This window comes from Cheilinus undulatus, linkage group 16 (genome assembly GCF_018320785.1).
Source record: "Cheilinus undulatus linkage group 16, ASM1832078v1, whole genome shotgun sequence".
Lineage (NCBI taxonomy): Eukaryota > Metazoa > Chordata > Actinopteri > Labriformes > Labridae > Cheilinus > Cheilinus undulatus.
The window spans coordinates 16,699,749-16,714,358 of record NC_054880.1 but is presented as its reverse complement, the minus strand read 5'-3'; the positions used below and the strand labels follow the sequence as shown (position 1 = coordinate 16,714,358).

Sequence of the window (14,610 nt, the reverse complement as noted above, 5' to 3'; positions counted from 1 at the left end):
GAAGTGCTCCCAAATTTCCCTGACCTTCTTATTGCAAAGGTAGCCTTCATCCCAGTGCCACGCTTGAAGTCATTGAGATTTTCAGAACGATCTACTTTGTATCACAAATGGAGACTGCATGGCTAGGTGCCTCACACCGAACCAATGGCAGCAGTTACAGCCATTAAAGTGTGTTATTCTAATAATGGTATGCTTGCTTCTCTTAGACGTCAGTCTATTCCAACCAGCTAGCAGATTAAATGACGTTAAATTAAAGTGTTATTTTACTTTAAGAGCGCAGCTCCTTTATGTGCTGTAAGAAACAAACAAACCTAACCACTTGAAAATGTCATCCCTTCAGAAACTATCCTCTTACAGTTGTCTTGCTTGCAGTAAATAATATACCCTCCTTTTTTGTCTTCTTTCCCCTCCAGCAACTGATACCCTTCGTGGAGGACGACAGCTCCAAACACGAGGACCGCTCAGCCGGCCAGAGCCGCCCCGCCACAGAGGAGAGAAGAGAAATCCTGGAGGTCAATAAGGTATTGTTTTCTGTCTCTCAATACCACAACACTGTGAGGCTTTCAGATTCGATTTCTAACTGGCAGTATTAGAATAACAAGGTGAGGCGTATACAAAAATCATGAAATTTAATCGCAGCTTAAATAATGTTATCCAAGATTTATAAAGTTTCAGTTCACCTCTGAGATCCTCAAAGCTGCAGACATTTTAAATCAAAACTACCTGAGCCGGAGGAGAAATAATATCATCTCCAAGATAAGAATTAATAATTAGGTGTGAAATTCATTACAGATTAGTTATTTTAATCCCCATCATTAACCTGGAGCTTTTACAGCTTATTTTCCATTACTTGGAGAACAACCATCCTGGCTGTAAAACAGAGGTTCATAGAAAACAAATGAAGAGGCCACACATGATAAACTTTATTGTCTGCTGATGGAGTTTGTGTGTTTAAATAGGCAACAGGGAGAGCTATTTTAGACAGTTGCATTTGAAATAAAAAAGTGTTGTAGTGGCAGTGTTTCTGAACTCTGTTTAGTATTCAAACAGTGCTCATTTATGCATGCATGCAGATCTGTGCAGGCATTAGAGGGAATAAATCGTCTACAGTCTTAATTTGTAATCCAAGGACATCTGCCAATCTCTCCAATAGAGGTCACTCAAGTTGTCAGACAGCTCCAGAGAGGCAGAGCAAGAGGGTTCGAAGAGATCCACCCTTGGATGCTGAAGGATCTAGATATTGTTTACCCAGCATACTTGAAACCACTTTACAGTGGAGATTGGGCTGAGCACAGATGGACTGATTGAGAGGGGCTTTGGGTCTTAGTCTTAAGCTGGGCATGAAGATATGTTTAGTTTTGTCCCCATTTATACTTTTGCTGAATGAGATTTTAGAAACAACTGCATTTACCAATATGATCATTCTTTTAAGAACAACCAGAGGAATAATCCTGGAAGGGGTTTGCACTCAAGTAATCCTGATGACTTACAACAGTCAGATGTGAGGCCGGAAGACCAGGGGTCAGGAATCAATAGAAATGGAGAAAAGTTAGTACAATAATGCTCTAGGTGGACCTGGATGCTGAAGCTATCATAAGTTCATTTCTACATACACTGAGTATGATCCCACACTTTACCAAAGAGTGAGTTACCTGGTGTGGAGTTGGTAAAGAATGCAAAAAGAGGCAATATCACAAATTACATAGTCCTTTAGACCTCCCACTACACATCAAGCCAGATGAAGGAAGACTAGAGTCTTGTACAGAGCCAAGAGAGCCTCTTTAACAGCTTTTCTCCATTGTTTTGTCATTAACATGCAGTTAATGGAAACAGTGCTATACTATTAAGCAATTCGATTTTGTGGGGGAAGTGACCGGGTAATAATGTACCGTGCCTGTTCTATTAGCAGACGCTTTCATCAGCAGCTCCTGTTTGAGAAACATTTTCATTTCTTCCATTTTTTGGTTATTTAATCTACATTTAAAAGCCACAGTGGTACCAAATGACGAGCTGTTTGAGAATCAATAAATCGGTGGGGATTACTGAGCTGAGCCAAATGATCTGGATCTCTAAAGCCAGGCATACCCTGTGCGATTTCAAGCCGATTCTTGATTGATTGATTGATGTGCTCACACTATACGGTCCAATTGTCTTGCATGACCTGAGTGACACACTGTATGTGTGAAGTCAGGATGGACTGTGATAAAAATATGAGGCATTTGCTTTGAAAAATTCTCAGGTTGAAGCTGTATCTAGGTATGTTCTTGCTCTCTCACTGTCTTCCGCTATCTCTCTCTCTCTATCCCATACACGCAGAAACAGGATTCATCTTAGCTGAAAGGGTAGGAATATTTCCTGCTTATGTCTATTATAGTGGAGGTGGGGGAGCATTAGAAAATCTTTCCTGCTGTTGTCATGGTCATGTAAAATGCTGTCTGACGGTCTTAAAGGAAAAATTGCCCCAAAGTTGAGGAGTCTGCTTGTGGTTCTACTCTCACTGTATGAGTGTCTGGGGTAGCATGACCAAAATATCAAACGTCAGAAATCTAACTTAGCTGGCCGGGCTGTATTCAGGTCGTGGTCAGCCATCGTATCCCTCTGTACACAACATGACGAATGGCGCATGATCTGAGAAAGTTGGCCGGAGTTGTGTGACTCAAAATTTGTGTCTGAATTGGATGAAATTCACAGTGTATACCCGGCTTAAGAGAAACTGATTTCCCACCACAACAAGTGAGGCTTGATGGATATTGGCTGTTGAAACAGTAGCAAGATCAGGGTTTCCTGGTCCCAAACCATGACAAACTATTTTGAACCAAAGCGGACCACTCGTTGGAAACTGACCATACTTGAGTGTTGTCTGACTCTGCTCGTGCAGGCTTCAGACAGATCCTCTTAATTCATGTCTGCTGCCATTTCTCTGTGAGATTTTGGAACTCTTTGCAACAATGTGCCACTGTTTTTGGACTTTAACATAGCTCAAATATTGTTTTTTTTTTTTTTTCACAACAATTTGAAGGGTTGGCAGAACCATACACACACTTCACTTTTAAAGTGCTTCTCAGAATCATGTCCTATCCCCCATCTGGAGTCTTTCACAATGACGCGACACCATCTGTAAACATAACTATAGCATCATAATGTATGCAAGTATACCTTTTCGGGAGAAAGAAGCTTTCATTATTACAAATACTCAGACATTAGAAGATGCTGTTGTTAATCTGGGGTTTTGAGCTGCAAGGGCGGGTTGCTGTCTTGATTTTTGAGGCAGGAGTAGGACATCCCACTTCATCTCAAATTGTTAAATTACTGAAAAGTATTTTACTTAGTCCCTATTGTTTTACCTATCATAAACATGCCACACTCAAATACTCAAAGTTTGATTAGGTGGTCCAGTCATATAAAAACTGAATACAACAGGGAAATGGCTTTCTTTGCTCTTCTCTCCTCCCTTCCCGCTGATCTCTTCGATTGTGATATCTCACCACTGATTTGAAGGGCTTTCCACAAACACTATCTGTCAGCCAGCAGCCGACTAATTGTTCAATTATAGCTAACTTTTATTTTCTGGTTTTGGACTTAAAAATAGTTTGACCAACAAGTCTCAAATCTTTTTTCCTGAGCATTTAGAAGCACTTGCCTCTGCTCAAATCATGGTGTTCATGAGAGAGATTCCTGTTTGCAGTAAAGCAGCCTAGAACCAGGCCTGTTGCTGCCATGACATCTGGCCTATAGACCATAGAAAACTAAGAGAAAATGTGTTTTTCCTGCAGTTTAATTGAAATTTACTATTGCATAAAATAAAAGACCAAACAATGTACATGGTGAAAAGGCAACACTGATAAAGAGGTAAAGTTAGTAGAGCATATAGCATGGGGCAGCAGAAGCTTACCAGTAATAGACAAGAGTAACTGTTACCCAGATTCATGTTTGCCATGAAACTATCAGTATTCAAAAATATTTGTAATAAATAAAGAAATTAATCTTGCAACCAAAAAAGAAAAAAAATGAAATCTGAGTTTTTGCTGACTTGCTGGTCTGAGATTAAGGATGTAAGTGTACTTGGTTGTACAGTGTCTCAGTATTTGTGAAGAAAAGTGTTTTTGTTTTTTAATTTCCTGATTTATAACATAGACTGCAGATCATAAAATGAAATAACAATCATATTTGTGTTGCCCTTACAGGTATACATAAAAGTACAAATCTTATGGCCTGCTTGAACTGAATATACACATACTCTGAAAATTGGCTGCTAACATCTGAAAAGAGGGAGACAGCGTCCTGTGGTGGTCTTAATACGGAGAAATCAAGAAAATGTTATATTTGTCCTATTTTGTTAATGTTGTTTTACTTTTGAAATAGTTTGACGCATTAGACATCAAAAACACCTAAGAGCTGTTTTGGATTTATCCACTGTCAGATATGTTTTTGCTCTATTAGAGAGGCTGTTTTCTGACACTTTAGAGTGCAGAGCAGAGCAGAGAGCTTTTCCTCAGACTGGCACGCCATGTTGTCAGTCAAACTCTGAAAGTTTGTTGCAGAAAGATTAAATCCTGAGTCATGGCTCAGAGACGGGCTACAGAGTAACAGAGTGATCTGCATAAAAGATGCGCTCTAGGAGAGAAATTAAACATAAATCCTGAGATAGAAAATGGCAAAAATTTAATTATGAATTTGGAATTGAATAAACAAGTTCTCACATGGCAAGCATCTGCTATTATATAGTGTATTATTTTTTCTTCATCCAAGATCTATTTGATCACCTCCCCCTTTGCTGTCATGCAGTTGCTTTAAATGTGGCTTTAAATGTGTTTGATAGAACAATTTTAGATCCTGAAAAAACAGACTGTGCTGACAATCTACCTAAGCAGAGAGATTGTAGTATCGGGCTGTAGTGTGCGATTGTACCTGTTGCAGTTGTATGCTCATGCTTGCTCTGGGGAGACCTCCAGACTTTCCTTAACTGATGGTGCCAACTATTAGATAACACTATTTTGATCAACAAGTTATTGCCAGAGCAAAAGACAGTATTTTAATGACCTTATTTGCAAGCAACGGTACTTCCCACAGTATCAAATGCAATACATATCACGATACAGAGGCCAAGATTCCAGATGTATCGCAGTACACATTGATTTGGGATAATAGACAAGTCATGGTACTCGTGTCCTACATTGAATTCACTACAGCAGAGGATAAGAGAAAATGTGCCATTTAAAGGTTTTTATACTTTTAAACACTTAAATTCAGATCCTCAGAGTCAAAGTAAATAAAAATAGTCTATCTATAATCACTAAGCTATCAATAATTGCAATACAGTAAAATTTACATTTTTAAACTTGAACTGGCCCTTTTGTTGTCTCTCTCGCTGTTGTTTTTCATACTTTACATATAATAATGTGGTTTTGCCTTACACTAAGCCCACTTGCATTTGTAAGAATGACTTTTTGCCTTTTTTTCTGCATAAAACAGCACTGCTGTTTCTGTACAGTACCAACAAGTGAGGATTAAACAGCATTTCTAACACTGCCTGAAGCAGCTGCCTAAAGCCTTTGTCATAAGCGATGCTAGCCAGCTCAAGTCTTATAAATAAATCATAAATTGCTGCTTATGAGCTCCTGATCCTGTTTAGGATTTGAGGGAAATTTAGGCTAAACGGTGTCATTCAGTGCTGGTTGTGATGAAACAGACTAGCCCGGTGAGCCTAGCTATTGTTGTGTTGTGTTGTGTGAGGATGGTTGGTGTTGTAGCAGTGTTTTACCTTGTTTACTGCACAGTTTGCATAACTCCTGACTTTCTAGTGTGAAGAAACCTGGAGTAATCCATTATCTTTGCTTTAGCCTGCTGGCAGTAGATACAACCAAGGGCTTGGTGCAGTCCTACTACCCCTCTGGACTGTACTCTTATTCTGTGGGCTTTGTTATTTTTCAACAGATTATCATAATTCATGTCTGTGGTAATTGTAAGGATATCCAGAGCATGAGCAGGGTTGTGTCAGTCCTCCTTCTTGCCTGATGGTTCCCTCAGCCTGTTCCACTCACAATTCCACACTCTTCTTCAGCCTCATTTTATTTACTCAAATATGCTTTAAAGTTCTGCACAGTACTGTATTTTGGGGCTTTTTATGACTTTAGTTAGAGAAGGACCGTGACCAAAGCCATGCAAGACAGGAGCCACAGGCTGGACTTGAACCCAGGCCGTCTGCGTTTATGAGGCACAGCCCAGCTGCCAGGCCAACAAATGTATTGTGATGTATTTATATATTTCTATAAGACCATGATCAAGCTACAAGCAATAGGGATTTTTAAACACATATTGACCAATAACCATAAGTGTTTTCTAGCATTTTAGTGTATCGTCATTGCAACAGGAACAAATAGAAAGGTGGTGTATGATGAAAGCTTAGTTTAAAATTTTGTTCAGCATAATTGCCCATGGCCGCTTATGTTATTCTTGTAGAAAACAATCCCTTTGAGCTTTTTGATACTTGCTTTCACAGTATACAAGACAAAAAACAATATAAATTACATTTTACTCAGAGGAAATTGAAAAATATTTCCCTATGCCTTACAGCAGTCCTGAACAAGGCATGAGAATAAACACAGGCTCTCCAAACACTGACAAACCCTGACCTTTGATGTTTTGGCATTCACAGTCATGGATTATTTCTGAGTCCAGGATTAAGTTCAATCTCTCTGTGGGAAGCTGGCACATAAAGATGACATTAAAGCTGCGCGCAAATATCAGCTTTGGGTCGATGAAGCCAAGATCTCACATAGATGCAGGTGAGGTAAACAGCCTGCAGCCCCACACACATACACAATACCTCCCAGCAGTTCCCATTCCTCAGAGTTTGTTGTGGACAGTGGAGAATGGCAAAGGTTCAGGTAAAACACATCATGCATTATTTAGGAGGCCTTTTTAGTTTGCCTCTTCTTTCATGGCTTTGTTTTGTTTGTGTATACAGTATGTGTGTGCTTATATTGAGTGAGAAAGAGCTTTTGTTCTTTCCTCAGAGAGACAAAGATTGTGTTTGCATCTGCTCTCACACAAGCTTTCAGTGTGAGCGCGTGCTGGCTGAAACCTCTCTCATTCTTTCCCCCTCTCTCAGTCTTTCTTCCCTTTGTATGTGAATTGTGCCGGCTCCGTACAGATTGTGCACGCCAAGCCGTCTGAGTGTGCCGCAATGATAATGGTCCAAGGTCAGGAGTGTCAGCAGCAGAAATGAGAATTGGTTATTTTTAAGAGCTCAGCACAGCTCCCCTGGCTGCTTTTAAATGTTAACACTACGGTGAAACATTGCAGTGAACCCTGCGCTCAAACTGCACTCAGCGCCATCCAAAACAAACAGCATCTCCTTTCACACAAAGCCTCCACACACCCGACAAAAGGTACGGTGAAATCCTGCCTCTTTCTTTGTGAGTTTCACTGACAGGACATAAAATACAAGACCTGAGAGTGGGAGTAATCTCGACCTATTAGAGACCTATGTATGGGTGTGATAAATAACCTTGTTTACGATGTGACCTTCCCCTTATGCAAAGAATTTGCATGCAAATAGAGTGCCGTCAAATGATCCAACTATATAGTGATTGAGAAGACAGGCTAAGGTAATACACTCGGGGGAGGCTTTCTTCTCTTTCTACCATCCTTAACACACAGCAGCCTGTCCTATAGTAGCTCCTTATTATGCAATACGTATAAAAATAGTTCATCACACCGTTTTATGCATAAAATACACCTCCATATGTAAGTTACATTCACCAAATGTAACAAATGCTAATTTGCAACCATACATTTCTTCCACTATTCTCACCCTTTTTTGATAAAAACTTTTAATAACAAGTCTTGAATTAATAAGAACATATCTTATACATTTTCTTCACTGCTCCCTGAAAGGTGCCCTCTAGAGTTTCCCTGTAAACAAACAAAAGCTTATGTTTACACGTAGTAAACATAAGAATGCATTGTATACATCCCCTGAGGCTTAATCAAAGTATTGCATACATTTCCTTTCTCCTGACACGTATTCACAGCTGATTTTTCTTACATCAAATGAAATCAGCATTGTTTGCATGCTGATAGCTTTTTAGAAGGCTCTGTTTTCTTCCAATCTGTCTTTTTGGAACAGGGCTGGATTACCTCAACCTGTTGAAAACTTGGGTAAGACTGAGGAAAATACTGAACAAAGCCTGAGTGACGTCAGCCATTTGGGTACTGAAGCGGCTCTTGCAGCCAAATATTGAAAAAACTTTCAGTCAGCCTAGAGACAAAGAGGTGGTGCTGAAGTGGTTTTAAGCCTAAGTTCTGACCATCCAACCATGCCTCTAATTTAGGGATGTTCTGGTACCATTTTTCCCTTCCCACACAGGCTGAGAAAAAATAGCATATTTATTAGTTTTCTTCTTAAATTGAGCGACAGTATCAGTGGTTCCTAACTCCTTTACTATTTACTATTCCTTTACTTTACTATTAATTTACTGATCTTGATTGAGACAAAAGATCTTGAATACTATGATACTACAGTCATGGACAAAAGTGTTGGTGGCCCTGGAATTTTTCCAGAAAATACACCATTTCTCCCAGAAATTGTTTCAATTACATTTATAACTGCTCCAGGATTCTCAGATTTGAAGGGTGCCTTCTTGCGACAGCAATTTTAAGATCTTTCCATAGGTGCTCAATGGGATTTAGATTGGACTCATTGCTGGCCACTTCAGAACTCTCTAGCTTTGTCTCCAACCATTTCTTGGTGCTTTTTGAGGCATGTTTGGGGTCATTGTCCTGCTGGAATACCTGTGACCTCTGACGCAGACCCAGCTTTCTGACACTAGGCCCTACATTGTGGCCCAAAATTTTTTGATAGTATCCAGATTACATGATTCCTTGCACACAGTCAAGGCACCCAGTGCCAGAGGCAGCAAAACAACCCCAAAACATCTTTGAACCTCCACCATGTTTGACTGTAGGTACTGTGTTCTTTTCTTTGTAGGCCTCGTTCTTTTTTCTGTAAACAGTAGAATGACGTGCTTTTCCAAAAAGCTCTACCTTAGTCTCATCTGTCCACAAAATGTTCTCCCAGAAGGATTGAGGCTGACTCAGGTACATTTTTGCAAACTCCAGTTTGTTCATATTTTTCCACAATTTAGCTTTTTAAGTCCTCAGACAGTTCTTGGCTCTTCTTTCTCTTCTCCATGCTTGGTGTGACACACACAGGCACACGACACAAAGGTTGAGTCAACTTGTATACATTCTAACTGGCTTCAGGTGTGATTTTTATATTGCCAGCACCTGTTACTGCCACAGGTGAGTTTAAATGAGCATCACTTGAAACTGATAAGGGTGTGACACCATGACTTTCCAATATTGAACTTTTTCACAATATTCTAATTTTCTGAGACACTGAATTTTGGGTTTTCATTATCTGTTAGCCATAATCATCAACATTTCAAGAAATAAAGGCTTGAAGTATTTCACTCTATGTGTAATGAGTCTATATAATATATGGGTTTCACTTTCTGAAATGAGTGACAAAAAATATTGAATTTTTTCATATGAAATATATTCTAATGTTTTGAGATGTACCTGTAGACTAAATATATTCACATATTAATGTACTGTTACCACTCTAAATGTTTCTGTACACGTATTTCATCAGCTGATGATCTGTACTGACAGCAGTTAACATAATTAATATGTAGTTATTTAAAAAAAAACACTTTCAGCTGAAATGAAGCTGTTTAATGCGTATTGCCTACTGATTTCTGTCACTGATCCTTTCTATAACTCTGCGGCTGGACTAGCAGACTTACGCTACATGTGAGGTCACATCCGTAGCCTTTACAGCCCGCCCACCAAGTGAGGGCACGGGTGTCTGTGAACATGCAAACTATTTGGGGTTTAGCGTACCAAACCGTACCAAACCATACCAAACCGTACTGAATCAAACTGGACCCCCTGATGGAAACAAGGCTTTATTAATTAAACAGCAACTTTCAGCAAACCCACGTTCTGAACACACAAGCTACAAAAAGTAACAACGCAGTTGCTACCAACCTCACATGGGCCCTGATGGTCCTAAAACATTCTTTTGCTGTGTTTTTAGATACCAAAAAAAAAAAAAAAAAATTTTTTTTGCCTGTTTTGGACTGCTCACTCCCCCATATGAGCCACTTTATTTCTGACATTAATACTTTTAGTTGGGTAAAATTTATGATTTTTAAGCTAAAGCTAAATACTTGTTCTCAGTGGTGTAGTCTATTTTTTTGTAGTGGGTATACTGTCCTAATACTGTCATAATGCCAAAACTGTGTCAGAAACATAGGGCTATAAACACATTGTAAAATAAATAATTACAGACATATTTCAAGAGCACCTGCAGCAGTTTTTTTTAAACCAGAATGATCATGTGAGATCTACTAAAAGAACCCAGTTAGGGGGCTGCATTGGGTTCAGGTCCGAACGTAAATTTTGCTGGCATTAAAACTGTTTATGTTGGTAAACAAGGCCTCAGAGGTCCAAAAGTCATGTCAACACAGACTGGGTTAATTTAATGCAGCGGTACTCAACCTTATTCTACCCAAGAGCCACACTGCCATAAAGATACTATCCAAAACCTGCATGTGATGATCAATCTATCCATAGTTGAAATGAAACGGTGAATTGGTTGGATTATTGTGTTGTTGAATGGGATGCAACAGGCAACAAAATTTCTGTATAGTGTCAGAAGAAAGGATATTTCACCGATAATAAGCATATGTTTTTATTTATGTAAGTTCCCCCTGGACTAGAGTCTTTTCAAAATATCAAAATGTGCCGACTTAGAGCTACGAGAAGCTTTTCAAAGAGCTGATGAATTATTGGCATCTGTTTGGGTATTTATATGTCATATTTGGACATGTACTGTAGTTCTTTAACTCTTTTAACTTAAAGTTATGCTTTAAATTTTTTTTCCTCTCATTATTATTGCTTTTAGCTAAAGGGGGAGGGTCCCCATATTGGTCTTTGCCCTGGGCCTCCAAACGGCTAATACCGGCCCTGCCTCACACCTGCAGCTCCCCCTCACAAATCGTTCTGGTCTGCCAGTTTGTTGCTTTCATTTTTCTGTTTCTGTCCATTTGATAGTATTTATCATTAGTACTTTTAAGAATAAACCACCCGTGTTTGGACAAGTTTTACTCAATTTTACATTATTTTAAGATATGATCTGTGTGTGTTTGGCCTTGTTGATGATGATGCGCATCGCAAAAGTCATCATCAAATAGAAGTATGGGTGAGCATCGGCAGGAAGTGACTGAAGAAATTTGTTAAAATGAGGGCATCAGAAGCTTCACTTTAGACTTAAATGTATTGATATGACTTAGTGCAAGAGTCTTTACTGCTGACTGTTTTCATTTTTATAGAGGATTTCAGGAGGATTTTTTTTAAAGTAAGCCTTAAAAGAGTCGCAACTGGTCACTACAGAGCCACATGTGGCTAGAGAGCCGCGGGTTGAATATCACTGATTTAATGAGTTAAACAACATGGGAAAGCTGTCACGAAATTATCTTTTAAAACTTTCTCTTAGCTTTTGAATAATGTATCCTTGCGCATCAAGAGGGCATATGGAAATCATAAACATTTTCTTGTGAGTATAGGGCGTATACCTGTGTATCACGTAGACTACACCACTGCTTGTACTGGTAGATATTGATGGCAAAAAAATTTTGTATTAAAAGAAAAGTTCACAGTCCAATGTTTTTGCTCACAAAAGCGTTTGAAAATCTGGGCGTTAACAAGCAAAGAGGAACAATTTGGTATTAAGTATTTCCTGGAGGCTTATGAAACAAGCTTCACATTTTAGTCCAGTCATTGTAAGGTGAGTCAAAGCACTCTCAGCTGGACCATTGAGCTATTTGCTCCATCTGTAACATGCAACGCTGTGCACAAAGATTGAAGTAGTCTTATAGATACACATATGAGGGCATGTAAGTGAAAAGATACATGTTTATCTCCTTTAATATCTCTCAGCCCCGGCCGGAGGCTAAAACAGATTTTATTAGAGCCACAGCTTTTCAATCTGGCCCTCAGACATCCTGTTTATGCCTCATGTGTTTGCAGCATATTTAGCTGTGATTTTTGCCCGGGCTGCCCAGCTGCACATTAAGGCGGCAGTAAGGACAGCAAGCTTTGGGGAGTTAGAGCAGTTAGTCAGATAGATGCAGCGGGACAGGGGGAAACAGATGTTTGTGGCCTGGCTACATCTGCTGTAGTCATTCCAGCCAGACAGACAGTCAGGGTAGTTGTAGACAGGGGGGCTGTGAGGAGGACGAAGCGGCAAAAAAGAAGGGAAATAAACAAGAGAGAGTCATCATGAAAAACATGATGAAAGATTTGTGATGGAGGGAAAGAAGGAAAGAGAGAGAGGAGGAAATCATCTGTTGAGTAAAAAGGGAAAGAGAAATGGACTGTGCAGCTGAGAAACATGTTTTTAAGATGGATGGATGACCAGACAGATAGCTGTGCTGTCAGAGAGAGTAGATGTGTGAAGTGAAGGGTGAAGGACAAAAGGACGCTTAGAGAAACAAACAGATGCAGACAGAAAGTCAAAAAACATTCTGTTGTTGATTTAGAAATGAATGAAATGGTTTTTAGGAGGGGTTGATGTGCAGGAGAGATGCTGAGTGTAAAAGATTGATGAAAGGATGGATTGATAGATGTGTAGACAGCGACGGATTGTCAGAGTTAAGCCAGCCACATTCAGATAGGGTCTTCAAAAGGAATAAGAGAAGACTGATGAAATTCAGAGGAAGCAAGGGAAAATAGGATGCCTTCCTCTGTATCAGGATGCAGAAAGAGAGAGAGGAGATTGATGCATAAGTGAAAAGATAAGTCCAAGCATGCTTCAAACTCCCCAGCTGATATGTCACAGTGGTTTGGCTTTTCTAGCCTCATATTTCCCATCAGAAAAGAAGAAAGTGGATATTTTTGAAAAGATGACTTCCATCAGAATTTAAATTCCCTCTGCTGTAAATAATGAAGAGTGATAAAATGGAAAGAGGTGATTGGCGGACAGATAGCAAAGCAGGCTAACAGGATTCGGAATTGGTGGATGGGGGATTTCTTTTTTGTACACTCTGTTCTCATTTGAAATAACCTTGGAGCAGACACCAACCCTTGTTATAATTCAACAGAAGAGAGTGATCTGAAGAGAGCTTTCAAGTGTGTGTTCTGTGCTCACAAGAGGTATAATGTAAAGTGGAAGTGTTGGCTCAGGCCTAAATGTACACGCCGGCCAATCCCTCCTTAATCCTCTCCACAGCTCTGTCCCGAGCCCGGCGCCTGCTATAGACTGCAGAGAAATATTGACATACCATCTGTGACGTCAACGGGGGACATTTGGAGCCTGGTGTTTGGTGCACCAGTGGATGGAGATCATCATAAATTCATGGTACTGCCTGGAAAGAAAGCCACAGCTATGTAACAAATTCTGTTTTGTGTTTTAGGTCTGACTCCTAAAACCAAAGTGGCTTCATATGACCGAAGTTGTTTTTGTCAACCAACTGCTCCCTCTGCTCATCACTTAAATTAAAGGGAGAGCTGTTTGGATGGGAGGGGCAGGGCATACTGTGTCAGTAACAGCCAGGTCAGACTACACACTATTTTTCCTGTAGTGATGGCACCATGTCACACTATGCAGCAACAGTACAACACTACAAGTGAGATCCCAATCATCGTATGCTGGCATCATGACTGTCTTGTGACTGCATGAAGGTCTTCAGGGAGGTGGATCAAGGGGTGTTAATCATAGCTACAACAGAAGTGCTCTGTGTGATATAAGCAGTCTTATGCTCTTCAAAGAAAAACACAACAGAGAAGAAACCATGTTGGACTCCTCTCTGTTCACCTTTGGGGGTAGAGCCCTCAGTCTTTTTTAAATCCGTGGGATAGGGTGAAGTGCTAGGGCTACATGGCCCATTAAACTCAGATTTCCTAGAGGCACAACTCCAAATCAAATGTTATGGAAGATCTCCCAGAATGCTCTGTGAATTGTTGGCATGATTTGAAAATTATGACAGCAATCTAGTGTCATAATTTAATGGTTCAGTGCATTATGGTGGGAATAGTCTCAATGATATCAACAGTTTCCTCTGAAATGAGGTCCCTCCTCTCCCTCTGTAACCTTGGGATGCATTCATTGATAGCAGCCAGGGTACCGGACTTGAGGTCCATGCAGAGCTGATGCTGCCATCTGATCTGTGTCTGTGAATGGTCAGAGCGTGGAAGTTGTAGAGCAGTTCACGTACGTTGGCAGAGTAATCCTTTGATCCACTGACTGTGAGGTGGAGATGAACTGCAGACTTGGACTCACGCACGGGGCGATGCGTTCACTGAGCAAGACAGTGTGGCATTCCGGGTATCTGAGCATGTGGATGAAAGTCAGTCTTTCGGTCCTTGGTTCTCCCAGTCTTACTATACTCTTGTAAGGCCTAGATGTTGACTGACTGCCAGAGACGCTGGCTGCACTCAGTTGTGATGTTGGCAAGACCATGCATCTAATGCTGATGTGCTCAAATGCAACAAAGCATGTGGCACCATAATTATTGATCGTAGAGAGCTTAATTGTATTTG

General features: G+C 40.1%; 1 protein-coding gene across 1 annotated transcript in view; it reads left to right on the top strand.

Annotated features, from left to right (window-relative positions):
• The window catches only part of med30 (mediator complex subunit 30), a 54,919-nt gene that overhangs the window by 16,656 nt on the left and 23,653 nt on the right, over positions 1-14,610 (top strand). The window contains exon 4 of the mRNA XM_041810009.1: positions 414-521. Within this exon, the coding sequence (XP_041665943.1) occupies positions 414-521 (108 nt within the window). The remainder of the gene's footprint in view (positions 1-413; positions 522-14,610) is intronic.